Genomic DNA, 18,648 nt, shown 5'->3' with positions numbered 1-18,648 from the left:
TATTAATTCAATATTGTCTCCTTAACCAATTTAGCATCTCATGATAATGGCAAATATTTCTGAACTTTTCTTTAAGCTATTAACAAAATCAATGCAATGTTTATATAGGAGTTTTCTTTTGGTTGGGAAGATACTAAGAAAAATTTACATTATTCAGCTTATTATTTCATTTGTTTTCCTGGAGAAAGCCTCTACTTCCTGCATACAATCAGGTAAAAAAAATAAATTAGTTTTTCTATCGTTCATCATCACTAATGACAGATGTCACATAAAAGCTATAATTACCTCAAACACACCAACAGCAATTCCTTGAGAGAAGTAAGAGAACAATACACCCTATCATTCTTCTGTATAATAATCTAACTGTTCATTAAGCAGCATGCCAAATTCAACACCCTAGGGTTTCGCTGTGTCAGAGTGCTGACAGGAGCACTTTTAAGTCCCTGGAGGAGTTTTTGCAGGTTGAATGCCCACCAATGCACTCATCTTCAAGGTCATCAACCAAATTATGAATTTAGCAGGAAGTTATACAAAGACATGAAACCCTACAGAAGAGGGATTTTTGGGGTTTCTTTGTGTGAACTGCACCCAACTGTTGAATTCCCCTTGGACAGATACAGAAAACCAAACATTTGCAGTGAAACATGATGGAAGATAAAAAGCAGTATTTTTTGGCAAGACTCCTTTCCAAAAGAAATCCCTACATAGAGTTTAATAGAGGAAAGCAAGTAGGAGGGGTGGGGGAAAGCTGGACAACAACAATGAGCCAGCTTTGCTAATGATGTTTTGCAAATTCTTGCATTTGTCATACCTGCATAAGGCAGTGATCAGTGTGCTAGATTTTCTGCGTAAACAGCAGGATATAAGAGCTGACAAAAGACTTGAATTATTGTTTTAAATTTGGACTAACTCGATCTATTTATATTTGACATTGGTAAAACTGTTTATCCATGAAAGTACAGATGGAAGAACTGTCTCAAAGCACGCAGACTTATTTTATTTACAACCACTGTTTAAGAATATATTTTAAACGACAAAACATAATTCATTGTGAAATGATTATTATACATTTCAGTATGATATACATTAGCTACATTTAAGTGGTTTAAAAACTTTTTATCTGACAATTTGAAATAGTCTATTAAGAGTACTGTTATACTAAATTAAGAACATGTCATACTAAAAACTTTTGACTTGACTACCATTAAAAAAACCCCACTCAAAAACAGCAACCTACACACAAAAATGTTAGGTGTATCTAATGTTTATTTAGCATTGGACAAGGAAGAAATTCTGCCTTTTCTACTGTTCTGTTGCTACTGCGGACTTGCACGATCCAAGCTTCTAGGAGAACTAGGAATGTTCTCCTCCAACCCTTCCCACTGATAAAGAAAACACATAACCATTGCAATTCTTATACGACATTATCCATTATTAAATCTTAAAACTCTCATGAAGGTAGTTAAGTACTATTATAGTTTACGTCTAGAAACAACTAGCACAGTATGAACAAAGTTGTGTTGTTCCACTGGAGCTTGCACGAGGACGAATAGATTTTAGACAAACAGAATTGCCTTTACACAAAAAAGCAGAATAATTTTCCAGTAATTGAACTGGTGTCTTTAAAGGTTTACATTTTTTAATATTACATAAACAAAACATACTCAAAAATTTCTGTGACGATTTTTCTGTTTCAGCCTTTTTCTCTTCAGAGAAAAAAAGTCAGGTTGCTTCTTTCCAGCCTCTATCAGCATAGAAAAGGTTTACAAGCTACTGCTTCGAAGGATGGCTAGCAGTTCCCAGATGCCTACCCTGTACTCAGAAGAAAGAGCACCTGGCACATCTGGTAGCTAAAATCCTGCACATAAAATTTAGAGTCACTGTAGTTAACAGAAAACTTAGTTAAAAGACCTGACACTGAGTAGTCATTGTTCTTTTTAAATCATGGAAGATAAATTCTATCAGTAACTTCAGAGTGATACTAACAGCTATCGCTGCTCAAGACAGAAACCAGTTCATTACTTAAAACTTAGTATATTTAAATACCTGTGAAGACAGGTAAGTCAACAGGAAACATTAATGTTTGTTCAATTACTTATAAGTCAGTATAGATCAATTTAGATCAATTTTGCATTGAAATGAAGTTTAACAATGACAAAAGCTATACCTGATGCTTATCCAGAAATGCAATGAGACAGATATCTCCTCAACACAAAATGTAAATACTCCCCCAGGCACCCCCCGCATGCTTTACATGAGGCATCGTAACGTCATTCAAAACAAAAAGTAGGCCAGAGTGACAATGGGTTTCCATGTCTTTATACACTACTATTACCACTCAAAACTATAAAAAAATCGCACATCTTTTGTACTTCAAAAAACCAGTAGATTTTAAACTCAGTAGCTACCTATAATCAGCATAGTTCATGGCACAGAATAATAAATAATTGCACAGACTGTGCTACAGTAGTTTGAAAAAATGGTGACTACTTAACAGCTTCTAGTACAAATACTGCCCAGGCAGACCAGGAGCAAATCAGGCAGCGTACTCCAGTCACTCCACACACTTTTCAGAATGTATTGACTTGATGGTACTATTTGATGTTATCTCTGACTGTTTAGGTGTCATCAAAATTGGTTAAGATCACTCCTTGACAGAACTGTGTTCATTTCGCTCTTACCTGCTGCACGACAGCAGTAAGGTAACAGATGGATTATGGCGGTAAAAAGTGTTATTTTACCCAACCTCACCAGACACTTTTAACCAAAAAAAAGAAATCCAGCTCATTCCTGGTGATTTAAAACTAAGCAGATTCACATCCTACCGAATAATCTACAATAACTGATATGTGAAGTCAATATCACTTCTACAAAGGCTTGGGTATCATATTAAAAACAAACTACTCACTGTTCAAAATTTTACTTCTGGCTGCTGATTGTATACAATAATTGAAAAGTTTTGCTATTTAAAAATTCTAGTATTAGCAAGCCACAAATTTTTAACTTAGAAATCCTTCTAAGTATGAAAAGGGTAACTTTAGAAAACTGTTAAAAACAGAATTTCTTTAATGCTTACCTGGTGAGCCGTTTCGGTTGAGGTCGCTCTCCAAATTTCCTGAAAAAATAAGAAGTTGCTAACTTAAAACAAAAGTGTTTAGTCATAATTTTACAGTGAAATACCATCCCAATTTTAGATTTTTAAAAGTATATTGGAATTTTGTGTCTTTTCTTTGACATTTCCGAGATAGATTACTATTAAAATATCAACCACCTCGTTGCCAAAACTCTTCCCACAATAGCTGAGGCCTTTTTTTATTTGTAACACTAGATAACTTTATTTGCTAAAGTCACATTTACTTTCTCTCCGAATCACTTTTGAAAAGGTTGGATATCACAAGTATGTAAATAACTAGGAGATCTCTGCCATAGCATTGATCAGAAGTGCCAAAAACCCCAGTTATTATCAATATACAGAAATTAACAGACTTATCTCCGATTTGGCAAATCACAGTGAATGCTTCCCATCAGGATAATTTCTCAGAAATCTGTTTTTCCTCAGTGACAACTTACAAAAATGATGACAACGTATTTCATACGTGCCAGTACAGAACGATAAGAAAAATCTCTCTCATGGAATGTAACCACACATAATCAAGAAATATCCTGCTATACGCTTAACATTTTTTAGCTATAAAGTGTTTTGAGACAGTCGTATTTCTTTCAGTGCTTTAATACTGTTCTTTGAGAGAGTACACTCTTTACACTAGGTTAAGACTCTCCATAAAAGTCTTTATTTACATAAAGACACTGAATTTACACAGGACAGACACATTTTCATTAACAAAAACATCCTCAGATTAAACCAAAATGGTCAGGTAAAACACCTGAAAAAAGGAAGGCTGTACCCAGCCACGTACATCTGCAATGTACATCTGCTCAACCTGGTAAGGAAGTATAAGCACAAGCTAAAATGAGAACTAAGAGGAAAGAGAAAAAAAAAAAAAAAAAAAAAGAGCAGGCTTAGCTTAACACCTTTCTATCTAAAAATAAACAGAGCATTAGAGACTCTGCTTCTGCTGCCAGTGTTCATAAATATCTCTATGGCTTGCCAAACTCTTTGATAAGTGGGCATATCTTTCCCTTTATGCTTCCTGTATAGTGAAAAAAACCTCTCCTACAACACTGTTGTCCTGGGGAGCCTTCGACAAGAACTTGATCATTAAATGATGTGACAAGAAATTCCCCTGTTCGTGCAGTGGATCTGTCCTGAACTCATATAGCAACTGGTAGTGGAATGATTTCATACATTCCAATTTCTTTTGGGTAATTCTATAAATGTACAAAGTAAAAATCCATAGCTATTGCCATTTCTATCGTTGAGCAGAATAGCACTATCCTGAAAAGACAGTGTCAAGAACATTCAGCAAATTTGAAGTTGGACTTCTAAAGTACTGGTAGTCCACTCTATGTAGATGAATTGAATAAACCAGATAAAGAAAAATTATTTTTTTTCAGTTTAAACAATGAAATTAAAATTTATTTTTCCAACCAGACAGAAGTTCCTTTCATGTTTTACTTTGTTGTTGGTGGTATACTGTTCACTTGTTTGGCTTTATTTTAACTTTAAATGAAACAGTGAAGCTAAAATTCTTGCTGCACGATTTTTTTTTATATTTTAAATTTCGAGGTCTATTGGACACATACTTCATTTGTATTTTTCTCTGTGGTATGTATCACTGCATTGTCATATTTGCAATGCAGAAAGGTAACTAGAAAACCCAAACAGCTTTGCAGTTTGGCAGCAGGAAAGTTATATCCCAAAGCCTTTCTGCTTCTACCGCTTATCTTTTCAGGATCTGCCTAGCTTCATCTCCCAAGCATGCCCTGTGCCTCTGATTTTCCCTGGATAACAGTGTGAGTAGGTGTGCATTTCCCCCCCCTCCCCAGTACTATCTATGTAGTTACCGTTCTCCCCTGAAGACCTAGGATCGTTACATCTGGCAGAGGATTCACCATCTGTGACTCACTGACTAGACAACAGATTACCTTTAAGCAATACTCTACAGGCAATCAACATCCCTATAGATTAGCTCCCTGATTTTGAGTAGAACTACAGTCTTTGTTTCAATCCCTCTGCACATTGTAATTCACCACAAAAAAGATTAAGAGGTGCCTATTTTGGAGCAAAGGCGGCATTACGTACCCCACACTTGTACTGTGGCCAAGAGATACAATCCAAGATGAGGACACCAGTACATCAGAAATTGCATTAACACAAAAAAACCTCCCAGACAAAATCTCAGACTCCCCTAAGGCAACATCTATCCATGTAGAACACTTGAGCACAGCAGATACATTCCCCTTGCATGTATGCTTATTGCTGCCTAAAAAAAGATTTATTAACAAGGCATCTATACAAAACAGTTGCAATTACTTAAAGAAATAAACCACATCTTTTCCTTTAGTTAAATCCTGAATATACAGCACAGGAAAAAGTACCAAAATCACCATTCTTCAGAGGCAGAGATAAAGCACTGAGTCATTCTGGAGATGCACAGGGTAAACTCTGATCATCTGATGCTCAGCACAGTACCTTTGTAAATCACATGCCAGCTTTCCCTAGACTCTTCTATCCAAAATAAAGTTAATGATGTCACTGCAATTAACTTCTGAATACATATAAATGCTACCCTTAGCAACATGAACCTTCCAAAGAGATGATGCAAACTGAATTTGGTAGATCTTTTATTATTCTTTCAATACACATTAAAGGGAGAGATAAAATAGGAAATCATTCCATATTCACATTTACTTTAAGTCTACTTTTTTACTGTCTCTAAATTAAATTCAGCTACTTTTTCTTCAATAATATCATCTTGACAGATGACTGATGGTTATCAGTTAATGATGTCAATGAACAGCTCCTGTAGAACCTCCCTTATTCAGAATTAAAAACTCTAAGACCTGACCTATAAACCATTTAGATTAGTCGACATTTTCACAGGGCTAACCATGTTTTAGGAAAAATTAATGTGACTTGCACAAGAATACTATAAATCAAATCATTTAAATAAGTGACCAATATGTACATGAATAAGGTTGATGGACACTGCATTCTCACACATCCAGTAAAAACCTCACTCTCTCAATAGACATTACCATGTCATTCTGCCACACACCCACAATTCTGAAAACTGTCTGAAGTTCACTGAAAACGTAGTGGAAAAAAAGTCATCTCAAAGTAATAAAAGATACCACAAATAGTTTTCATATGCAATTGGATAAAACTCTTTACCCTTTAGTGGGAGTGAGAGCATGAGAGAAAAGTGACAGAGGCAAAGACCTAAGAGACTAATAAAAGATATGCAAAATGTGAAAAGGAGATTGTTATTTTCTGTTTCTCACAAACACAGTAATTCAGAAACATATCCAATATCTGAAAATTTCATTTTAGAATAACAATTTTTTTCCTTGCTCACTGTTATAACTAAGTTGTGAAACATATTGCTAGGGGATATGTCCTACAAAGACAGGCTGAGAGAGTTGGGGTTGTTCAGCCTGGGGAACAGAAGGCTCTGAGAAGACCTTATGGCAGCCCTCCGGTATCTGAAGGGGGCCTACGAGAAAGCTGGAGAGGGACTTTTTACAAGGGCATGTACTGATAGGATGAGCGGTAATGGCTTCAAACTAGAACAAGGCAGATTTGGATTAGATATCAGGAAGAAGTTTTTCATCATGAAGGTGGTGAGGCACTGGAACAGGTTGCCCAGAGAAGCTGTGGCTGCCCCATCCCTGGAAGTGTTCAAGGCCAGGCTGGATGGGGCTTTGAGCAGCCTGGTCTAGTGGAAGCTGTCCCTGCCCATGTCGGGATGTTGGAACTAGATTAAAGTCCCTTCCAACCCAAACTGTTCTATGATTCTGTGATGTTGTGGAGGCTGCTAACACAAATGGATTCAAAAGATTAAACAGAAGTCTGGTACAGAACTCCACTAGCTTCTACTCAGCATACTGACCTATGTTTTACAACCTTGTTCTCAGGAAAACATAAACCATGTTCTACCAGCTGCAAAGTTACCACAAGAAAAAAAAACAACAGCCTATATTTACCATCTTTCATATTCTTTCCTTAATCATCCATTACTGACAACTAGCAGGCATGGTCCAGTATGTATACTGTTATGAATCTGATATATTCCACAGCAGCAAATGCATCTAGGATGCCAGATTTTCAGTCACATTGCAAAACTCAAGGGATACATTGACATGAAGGAGAAAAAAAAGAAAAGGTATCACATGTATTTCATTTAATGCTTCATCTGGTTTACTCTTTCCATATGTTGGCAACTTGACGTAGATACCTGTATTGACAATGCAACCTGAAGTACAAGAAAGAATCGGTAACTACCATGTAGGAGACTAGGAGGCCTTTTAATTTTTCTGATGTTAAGACAGCCCACATGAGAGTGCCAGAAACACATTATCTATGGTTTTGTACCGAATGACAGACACTGTACAAGCTATGATCGCTGTTATTTCACACTTTCGTATTTGATTGGCATGTTGAGAAATGAGCCAGTTCAGACATTTCAAAGTTACCTGTCAGAGATGACAGACTGCAACATTTTTCTTGCGTAGGTTTTCCCCTGTTCTGGAATTTCTTTTTATATTCAGTAATTCTATTCCTCCTCTTTGTTTACGTCTTGAAAGTATGCAGATTGTTGGATAACAAAAATATATAGTAGAGGAAACTAAAAACACATCAGTTCTATTACAACAGTGGTTATTAAACAAGCTGAATATATATAATTTGAAATCCTAATTGTACATTATATATCATTATATCTGAATGCTCACCAAGTTCCTTTCCTGTTTTTGTTATTTTACTACCCAAGACTACACACTGTCTCAGGTATACTGTATTGGAATTCTGGACATACAGCCAAGTTGCCGTTTCAATTCACAAAACTAATTCAGTGCAAACTGTGGTTTATTAGTATTTCCCTAACACACTGCACTGCAAACATGAATGTGAGCATCAGTCACACGATAATCACTTGCTGTTGCAACAAGTTATACTTCTAATAATTCTTTTCCCAGTCCTATATTTTCTCCAGCCACTAGTTTGTATTCTATTATTTCATGTATTTTATTTGTCTTCTGATGTTTTGCATAAATTAATTTCACTTCCATTTTGCACATTTCTCCCACATCATGTCCCAAACCATTCTTCTTTTCAAGTCCATCCTTTTCATTTAGCAAGTCCCAGTTTGCCATTCAGACTTTTATTCAAACTTCTTTTCCCCATTCACAGAACGGGAAGCGAATTTACTCTTCTTTCTATTGACCCTCAACTAACTATGGAAATGAACAAGTGCACTAACATTAATCTTACAAGAACACTAACTAGTTTTGCTCTAACTTTTTATATTCTTTGATTAGGTAAAAACATGACACAACATACAGGGTTAAGTTTCAAGTGTTTTCAGAAAATAGCAGAATGCCAAATCCTATTTGGAATTCCTAGCTCAGATACAATATGTACTATACTATAGTTTTCTATGGCTGCAGGAATATGAATTTCCGCTGTTTCCAGGATGTACAAAGGAGCGAAAACACACAAAAACCCCCCACATCTATCAGTTATTATATGCCTTTACTAAAAGCACCAAACAGTGTTACTTTCTATACATAAACTTCCCTGTTTTGGCTAAATTTTTTTTTCAGTAGTTCTATAAGTCAAATCAACTTTGGAAGGAAAAATAAGATTAACCAAGACAGTTTTGCCATTTGCAAGAACAAAATTACTATTTTAAAAAAAGGAAAAAAAAATCACATGCTGTCCCATCCTCAGCTTTGAAAATCTGTGGTCGCTAAACTGCTCTAGCATCCTCCTGCCTGGAATATGAACTTCAAATTTTTCTGGTATTGGCTTCAGCCAAGAACATCCTTTTTACAGTCCCTGAGAAAGTCCATTCACCTTTATTTATCGAGCCCAGAAGCCTTAAAAAAAAAAAAAAATACTTCCACAACATCCAAATAGAGGCAAACTTTAGCAATTTGCCTTAAGAATTCTATCTGCACTTGGCCTACAGACTGACACAATTTTTGGCATCCAGTAGGAATAGCACAGATCTTTCTGTAAATAATGCTCTCCAGAGAGGCAAAAGCAAAAGGGAATTGTCAAATTTGAATACAGTAGAAATAACAGCTGAGCAGAAAGCAAGCATGTTGGAGAGGCCAACACAGGGGGAATACAGGAAGAGTGAGGACTGAGAATGGGAAGACCTGAGTGGCAAACTAAGACTTGCTAGATGAGAAGAATGAGCCCAAGAACATTATGGGAGATGAGGCACCAGAAAAGCCTGTGGTAAGGCAAAACATTCAGATTTAACTCCAGAATATACAAAGACTAGTAAAAATACACTAGAGTTACTGTTTTGTCTGTCGACTTTTTTATGTGACAGAAGTTGTCATGGTGCCTTAAAAATTTCAACATTGAAAATAAAAGCAAAATACTTGCCTTACCTTGAAGAATACAAAAACATATTATAGTAGATATCCATATGTTGAGATCCGAGTTGAGATCTCTTCAGTTTCTCTTTTGACTTGCTCAAGCATGAAGAAATCATGATGGAAGCTGGGGGCTAAGCCTGGTAGGCAGCTAAGCACCACACAGCCGCTTACACCCCCCTGCCATCAGATGGGTAAAAAGAAAAGCACAAGTAAAAAGCAAGAAAACTTGTAGGTTGAGACAAAAATTGTTTAACAAACAAAGAAGTGGAAGAAGAGAGAAACAAAACAAAACAAGCCAATCACTCACCACCTCCCACGGGCAGACTGATGCTCAGCCAGTTCCCAAGCAAAAGCTGAGTAACCTCTCTAAATCCCACTAACCTCCATTTTATTGCCAGCCATGACATTATACAGCATGGAACATCTCTGTGGTTAGTTTGCGTCATCTGCCTGGTTGTGTCCCCTCCCAAAGTCTTGTGCACCCCCCAGTCATTGTGGGGGGACAGACACAGGACAGAGTGAAAAACAGAGAAGGCCTTGACACTGTGCAAACACTGTTCAGCAAGAGCTAAAACATTAGTGTGTTATCAACTCTGTTTTGGTCACAAAGAACACAGCACCACATCAGCTGCTATGAAGAAAATTAACTCCATCCCAGCCAGACCCAGTACAACGAGAAAACTGAAGAAAACTGGACGCTTTCTACATGGGAAACAAGTGCCAGATTTTGAAAAGGCACAGAGAGCCTGTTCATTAGAAAAGTTTCACTCCCAAACGTCCAACTGTCAAATCATTTCTCACTGCACCTACGCACTTGTTGGTGCTTTTGACTGATCTAGCAAGGGCCTAAGATTTCTCCTGAATAGCCAAACCAATTCTTTATTGGTCAAGCTATATGATAGCACATATCACAGTATTTGCTGCAGAACACGTTACACGTTACAGGAACTCTTTAATAAGCTACAAGAGATGACTGTAATACCTCAGAATGGGTTCTGGAAACAATTCCCAGACAAGTACTCAGAAGGCAGCTCCCCTGAAAAGATGTTATCCCATAACTTCAGGGCAATCATTCCAGCTCCTTCTCCTGAAGCACACACCTCTCATCATTGTCAGAAATAAGATATGGCAATCACTAATCCAGGGCAGTGTAAGACCCGGAGACTGAGTGGCAAGTCCCATTCTCCTTAAACAAAGCTGTCAAATAAATTGATTTTGAGACAAATAAAGTGTGCTTCGCATAGGCTTACTAGGCAATAGAGATGATTAAGAATACTAAATTAAATAGAGAATAGAGTGACTAAAGAAAGTTTTTACTTCCTCAGAGGAGGTCTGAGGGAAACAATGCTTGAAACAGGAGGAGTCTAATGAAAAGCATTTCGGATTTTTTTTATATAATCTCTAGAGAAGTTTCAGAATACACTATGCAATTCAGAAAAAAAGAATATAAGAAATTCCAACCTCTGCTGTCCAACAATATGAAGTGACAATGAATTTTGGTGAGAGGCTGAAGTTCCAACGTTTCTAATATCTACCAAATAGCTGGTAACCCAAAAGCCATTAAGTGTGACAAGACCGAGGAGGAAGAAATACTGCCATTTCAACTACTAAAGGTATATTGTAGTTAGAAGTGTAGCAAAAGAAACCTCTGTGTTTCGCTTAATCCCAGTTCTAAAAACACAGCCAACTGTCAAATGCAACCTTCTCCTAGACCTCTTATACAGCCATGAAACTTGTGAAAGAATGTGAAAAGTTTGGGGTTGGGCTGTGAGACAAAAGCCTTTTTAAGAAAGAAATTAAAATGAGACGAGTCATTTACAGGTACTTTTTATCATTCTCCCTCAACTTTAAAACAACTGCTACATTTCTGGAAAGCTAGGAAGTCCTTTAAATGTTTGTTCAGCCTTTAGCACAAGATGATCCTTGTAGTAACAGGGCATGTTGCTTCTGCCATAAGAAACAAAAATATTTTTCAAATAATTAATTTCAAGCTGCTATATGATCAGTTATCGCAAACCTATTAAGTGTAGTGACTACAAGCTCACCAGTATGTGAGTTCACTGAGTTCGCTTGGCCTACTGAGGTTATGTAAGATCTAGGAAAGGGAAATACTAGGATTTCTAGTTTTAAAGTTTGAGAATTAATATAAAAGTAGTATTTTTCATCTGTTAAGAGAGACATCATCTAAGAAAAACTGTAAGAGATGGATTCAAGTACCGTGCTAAGACTCTGTTTTCTCTTTCTTTTAATCCTCTATCCTCTGCCCATTTCCAGCTTCAATTTGCTTACCACAGACAAATTAGTGAGGAATTGAAGCAGCACTGAGGGAAGTTCATACTCATGGACTTTAAAGCATGCTTAAAATTATCAAAGCCAACATATATCCAACTGATACACTGAATAGTTCTCAGGAACTACCCCTTAATCTTCTGTTTGTTAAAAACATTTCATACAGGTTAAGCAGTATACTGCAACCTACATGGTAAGACTCGGCTACTCCACATCAGCCTTGTTTTGTTTTTGCAGATTTCTACATTTAGAGTAACATGTTACATAACAGTAAAATCAAAACAGCAGATGTACATTTTAAAACAGGGGAATTTTCTGTTAATGTAAGCATATTTTCCTGTGCACAGATTTCTGTGAAGACAAGATGCAAAAACTGGAAATACTTCTGTGCGTTCACCTACACAACCACACTCTCTTACAAACATTTCAGAACACAACTCCCAAGGGAAAAGATCATCTATCACTAGGAAACATTATCCCATCTGGTGGTTTCACAGACACAAAGAGAATTCCTACATATTAAAAAGTGGCCATTTATGATCCGGCATGAGCCGGCATATAAAAAAGACCACAAAATTTCATACAGTGGTTTCTGCTATGACATACGCATTAAATGTAGCTGTTGATTCACATCACTTTTAATATTTGTTTGCTGTTGGAGATAACTGATGCATTTGATTTCTTTAACTGCACCTTATTCCACACTGATATCCTTTGTTTTTACAATGAATCTGAAAATAGGGCAGTGTTACCTTTGCCAATGGTAAAAACGCAGAGCTCAAAAAAGTGATATTCTACATGTTCAACACGATTAAAAAACAAAAACACCTAAAGGACATAATTCATAATTTCTAAGAGATTAATGCAAAAGACATGGATATATGAATTCAGTTAAGATGGAATAAACACAAGCAATTAATATTACGTATGCTCAAATAGAACGTTTCACATTTCTTCAAAAGTCCCCCCTCCATGTCCCACATGTATTTTTTCTTTGCCTTCCACTGATCTTTATATTTTCCTGTAACTTAATGCCGTACAGCCTAACATGACCCAGCCTACACTGTGAGTGTCTCTAACTACTGTGGCTTTATCTCCATAGCATCTTAGAGAAAGGAGTTTTTAAATCCTTAAGACTACTCATACCCTAAGCATTTTATGGTCTTCTACCATTTCCTTTCACTTAGCAGAACCACAGAAGCAGTTGCTGTGCTACTTCCTCAATAAAAATAGTTGTAGCCATTATTCAGTTCTAAGAAAGGTGCAGAAGACACTGAAGATTGTGCAGATCCACTACTTTGCAGTGATGCATGTAACATGTAACTTAGGAGTGGTCTGGGTTTTTTTGCTATGAACATACTTAGATTTATGTAATATGACATATGCAACTAAATACACAGATAAATGATGCATTTCAGAGGCTATTCTCTCCATAATATCACATACCTTAGGGACGGAAACTACTGAAAAAATGGCACCTATCTCCCCTGTTGCTCCCTCCAGGTGCAACTGTGTTTGTAAGCATGATCCTCTAGCGCTGATGAAGTCAGCAAAATGACAGTTTCCAGATCATCCATCACACCACCGGCTGGTTCACCATTCAGGATGAACACATGCACTAACAGAGTCACATGCAGTCATCAGCTCACTCTCACTTTCGCCTGCCAGGGGCACTTAGGCCCTCATTCTCATTAGGGTGTCTACAGTAATAAATATTGCTATAAAGACTTTGTCTCAAAGATTAATAGTTGAACTAAAAGCTAACCCATTTTAAAAAATAAATACATTTTTCATATCCACACAAAATGTGCAAAGAGCAAACTCTCAGCCCATCTGCTTTGAAATGCTACTGACCCAGTGTACCCTCTTTCCTATCCATCCTACAAAAGGAGGTAAAATTAATTAAAACCTCACCAATCAAGAATGTCTAAGGGACATAAACAATGCTAGCATCTCTCCTGCTCCTAAAGTCCTTTTCTCCCCTGTAAAGAGCGAATGATGGGTGGTCCAACTGCACTGTGGCTCTTTGGAAGTAGAGGGCACAGCAGTCCCTGAAATCACGAAACCAGAAAGTTTTTTTATCAATATACAAAACATTCCCTCTCCTCAATGAAGAGAAAAAAAAAAAAAAGGACCCACCTGCTCCAGGGTGAATGCCACCAACCATGCACTATCATATCTTTGTACTGCATGATCCTGTACCGCTCCGGCCTACACTTAAAGAATTTAAGTCCTCCAGCACAGGGAACATGTTACGTGTTTGAAACAAGTCTTCTACTGTACAGCTCTACATACACTTTTGGCACTATATCAAATAATACTGACATAAATACAATAGAAAAAGCTATGCTTCATTTAGTCACGCCCTCTCACTGGAAGTCACTGGTTCAATTAGAAACTCCCTCTCCCTTTTCTGACCTGCTTTCATCCTCCCACGTTGCTTTCATTATTGTCCTCTCTCTTTTCCAATCCCCATAAAAAGAAAATCACAGAACCACAACTGCAATTTAAATACAGCTTGCACCGTATCAGTAAATAGGCTCACTTTTAAACAACTTAGAGAAAGTAAACAATTCACTTCTTTATAGTAGTCTACCTACATTTGGAAAAAAAACTTCATCCAGTAAATCACTATACTTGTACATGATTCTAAAAATCAAAGGTCTCGTTCAAAAAGAACATAATTTTAATACAGACAGAACTCACGACTCTGTCACACTAAGCAAAGCATGAAAGTCAGTGATGACAGCTTATTTAAGAACAAAAAAGTGACTAAAAATACACCTGGAGATATGTTTTCCCTGCTTTTGCTTTTTGCTGTAGGTACTTGCTGAAAGAAGCTACAGTAGCCCAAAGATCTCAAGTACACTAAAGAACTTAGATACTATCAACTTAAAGGATGCCATTAAAATGGTGGAATGGCACAGAATGTGAGAAACATCATCAAAAATTACTCCATTTATTAAGATTCCTTTATATTCACATGCTATTATTTCTTTTTGATTGACTCCCTAATAATGTTGGCTCAAATGTTCAGTGGAAACTGCAGATTCGCACACACTTACCTTAGCAGCTGAAAGAGTTATCAGCTTGAAAAATCAGCATGCCAACAGAATCTCAGTCCCTAAAACACAATATAATTTGGCTCAGCTATTGTAACCGCATAGGGAATGTGCAATATAAGGCTCATTAGTTTTATCTTCATCCACTCAAAGCAAAAAAGAGCGACTGTTAGGAAAAAGGAAAACAACTGCAACTGCACATAGTTCACAAAATTAGCCACTAAAATAATGGTAAACTGCTAATACATAAAAACAGTCTGAAGCATGCTTCCACATGTAACGTCCCACATTCACCGCTTTCAGTGGCAACTACTTTGCTCAGTGTACACTTATTAGTATTCTTCTTGTCCATCTAGCACAGTAAATTTTCCCCTGGATCTCACCTTGCACATCACCCATGAAAAGATATTTCACGAGTGACCTTGACTCTTATTTCCTAAGAAAGTGATTCTATGTCCCCTACTAAACCATAATTTAAACACCAGCAAACCTTTAAAAAACACGCAGCTACCTTTTAAGAAATTAGATTTCTAAATATGGTAAGAACAGAGGTATTAAGTAACAAAACAGTGCTTTTTACAGTTACCATCTGCTCATAATTGCAAGTAAGATTTAGTCTGAAGAAGGATTTATTTTTTTTTAGATACAAGAGGAATCAACTTCAATAAACCTACTGATTGTTACCGCTGTTGCCTGATTACTTGACAAAGGTCACAAATTAGACACAACATGAGACTTTATAGACCACTTTCCTGGCAATACAGGAACCCTCCGCTACACTATAGTACCTGAGGATTTGCTCAACCTCAGCCTTGCTTTCAACAATTGAATGTCTGCAGCATTCAGAGAACAGCTTCTCCTCTTTAAATATACTTTCCCATCCTTAACTGGAAGATAAGTATTCATCTTCTGTGCAGAAAGCAACTTTAAAAAAAATAAAAAAGAAGCACAAAACCTTAAAGCTCATGGTTTTCTTTGAATTGCCACCGTTCGCTGTAATGCCAAAAATACATAATAGAAGCAGAAATTGTGAATGATATTGCAAGGAAGTGGTAAAGAACCATACTGAACTTGCAAAGGAGGAAGATTCTCAAAAAGCTAGCCTAACCTCACTAACCATAAAGGCAAATATGTATTTCTTTTGAACACCTCTTGAAAAGATAACAGGTTCTTGAAAGGGATAGTCATTGGTCAGCTCAAAATTTCTAACCGCTGCTCTGTGAAAGTAATAGTTGAAACACTCTTCCATGTGCTTTTCCTTACTCTATACCCACATAAACCAAGGACCTTCATTACTACAGCGGCTGCTTCCTATCATCAGAAAAACAAGTATAACGTACTAATCTGTCTCTAAGGGGCTTACTGTCCTGCTCCAAGCTCCTCAATCAGCTTCCCCTGTGCCACCTGCAGAGCTCAGACCCTCAGTGGGAGCCAACTCAGCCCATCAATCTGTCACACCACTAACACCCTGGGAAGCAGAAGACAGAGGCAGACCAGTGGTTTGGGTTGCAGAAAGCTGTTCAGTCACCTCAGCAAATTCAACCTTAACAGAAGCCAAAAAAAGATTACACAGAAGGAGCAGCTAAGCTTGTTTTCTCTTGCATTCTACCAAGCCTGTAACTCTCATGGGAAAGAACTATACGTAAGAAAAGGAAACACAGAAGAATTCTGTAAGGAAAATGACTTGCAAAAAACAAGTCTTAAGCATAATTAAGAGATCGTAGCAGCAGACTCACATTCTTAGTCAAAGTTTAGCTTAGGATAGTTATAAGACTCTCACCCCAAACGCAGTTAGAACTTAATGCAAAATGACAGCTAAATATACTAACTTCTCTAAGGTTTAAGCAGACCAACCCTGACAAGTCTTGCTGTGACAGTTTAAGTCACCACTGTCTCAAATGCCTCTCCCACCTCTCTGCTAGGTCAGGGTAAGCAAACGTGTCTGTGTCCCAGCTGCTCCAGTTCACAGTTGGACTGTGGCTTCCCAGGCAGCTGAGCTGATTTGTCACCACCAAACACAGGTCCCGCCTGCCAGTTTCCTGGCTGTACGCTGACCTACCCTTACACACCATACTCCAGCACTTGTCAGACCTTTCCACAGATTCACTCAAATCAGTAACCCAGAACAAAAACTATCTTCTGGGGGAGAAGGGATGAAAGGAAGGAAGAAAAGTGAATTTTATTGATTCAGTCACGAACCCAGTGAGCGCCAGCCACACTGCAATGCAATTGACAGTAACACTCCGAGGACAATGCGACCTCCCACTTTGGCAGCAGCACACTATCAGAAATCTGGTGCATCCACAGCTTCAGTTTAGACCTACTTAATTGTATTTTAAATAATGCAATAAAAAAAACCCCCACAATTCATACATTCCCTTTACTGATCTTGTTTTACGAACTGTAAGCTCTGACAGTGATAGTAAATACAGTGTTTAGCCCACCAAAGTGAAGTTTCAAGAGCCATTTTTAAAAATCTTTACTATATCTTTTGTACTTCTAAAAAACATCTTGGGAAATGGGGACGATTCCCTATCCTCTCCTTCCTCCAGCAACTCAATCAGTTGAGTCACCTTTTTATATTTTAGAATATTTTTTTTAACACAGTATTATTACAGTGTGTACCCTCTCCTTTCATTCACCTTCTTCCTCCAGCTCTCATACTGCTGTAATACTTCAAATGCAAAACGGAAGCGGCTCCTTATATTCATTAAAAGGAGATTGCTGGAGTTATATATAAACTTACTTCTATGCAACTGTGCTTCATCCACTGATTCTAGACTTATAAAACAACTCACAAATTATACCAGTGTGTAAGAAGAGAGCAGGTTATCAGCTCATAAGCAGTTTCCATGCAAACAGTAATTTCAAAATTGGCATATAAAATTCATCTCTTCAATAGATTAAAATGATGACACAAAACCTGTGAATACATATACTTTTTAACAAAGCCTTATTTGGCACCAACCTGTTTTACAAAATTATAGGTTTTCCTAGATTTCAGATGTTTTCCTATTGCATCACCCAGGAATTATGTGGTTACACTAACATTAACTGGGTGCAGTTGCAAAATGAGCTGTCAGTATCCTAGAATTAATCAATCTCAAGCATATTGTTTCGTAATTAAGCTTATGAATGCATCATCCCACGAATATGAAAACAACAGCAATAAACACACATCCCAGAAAAGAGGGAGAATTAGAAGGCTCTTTTTCAACTTTCTAGGACTGCTACATCATTTGGAGGCCATTCTTCATCGTCAGTCCTTTTCCCTGTGGTTGTGCTAATGGTCTCCAACTGGGGAGCATTTTATATAAGCAAACTATTCTTAAACCTTTAAAGTCACCTAACTACACCTGTGTTTTAATAAAAACATAAATTTTAAAAGATTCAAAAGCTTTGGATATTTTGTTGTTGTTGAATTGATTCATAGGTAAATTATTTCTATGTTTCCATGAGATTAATTTATGCTACAGCCCCTGCAATAATTAATTTCCCACTTGGGAAAGACATAGAAATTCAGATTGCCATTTAACTAATACTTGACTATTGAAAGAGAAAGAAGAAAATAGGGTATGTATAACAAGTTTATTTCTGTTTAAATGATATAAGCTAGAAGTTCCTTTCAATTAGTGTTATTTTTAATTGCGAAATGCAAGTATTTAGAGACAAATTGCTAGAGAAATATAATCTCCATGATGCCCATAGTCAAATACTATAATACTTTCAATAACTGTTGTGGTAAATGGGTCAATGATCCCTGAACAAGATAATCAAATGGACA

General features: G+C 37.1%; 1 protein-coding gene across 2 annotated transcripts in view; it reads right to left on the bottom strand.

Annotated features, from left to right (window-relative positions):
• The window catches only part of RBPJ (recombination signal binding protein for immunoglobulin kappa J region), a 63,793-nt gene that overhangs the window by 27,897 nt on the left and 17,248 nt on the right, over window positions 1-18,648 (bottom strand). The window contains exons 2-3 of one of the 2 annotated variants that reach the window (XM_063336675.1): window positions 14,868-14,926; window positions 3,077-3,115 (exon numbers count right to left, since the gene is read on the bottom strand). Coding sequence is in view for 1 of the 2 variants with exons in the window: in XM_063336674.1 (XP_063192744.1) it covers window positions 3,077-3,115 (39 nt within the window). In the remaining variant the exon portion in view is untranslated. The remainder of the gene's footprint in view (window positions 1-3,076; window positions 3,116-14,867; window positions 14,927-18,648) is intronic. The other variant, XM_063336674.1, reaches the window with a different exon arrangement.

This window comes from Chroicocephalus ridibundus, chromosome 5, assembly GCF_963924245.1.
Source record: "Chroicocephalus ridibundus chromosome 5, bChrRid1.1, whole genome shotgun sequence".
In the NCBI taxonomy this organism is placed as follows: domain Eukaryota; kingdom Metazoa; phylum Chordata; class Aves; order Charadriiformes; family Laridae; genus Chroicocephalus; species Chroicocephalus ridibundus.
This window is presented reverse-complemented; position numbering and strand designations above follow the sequence as displayed.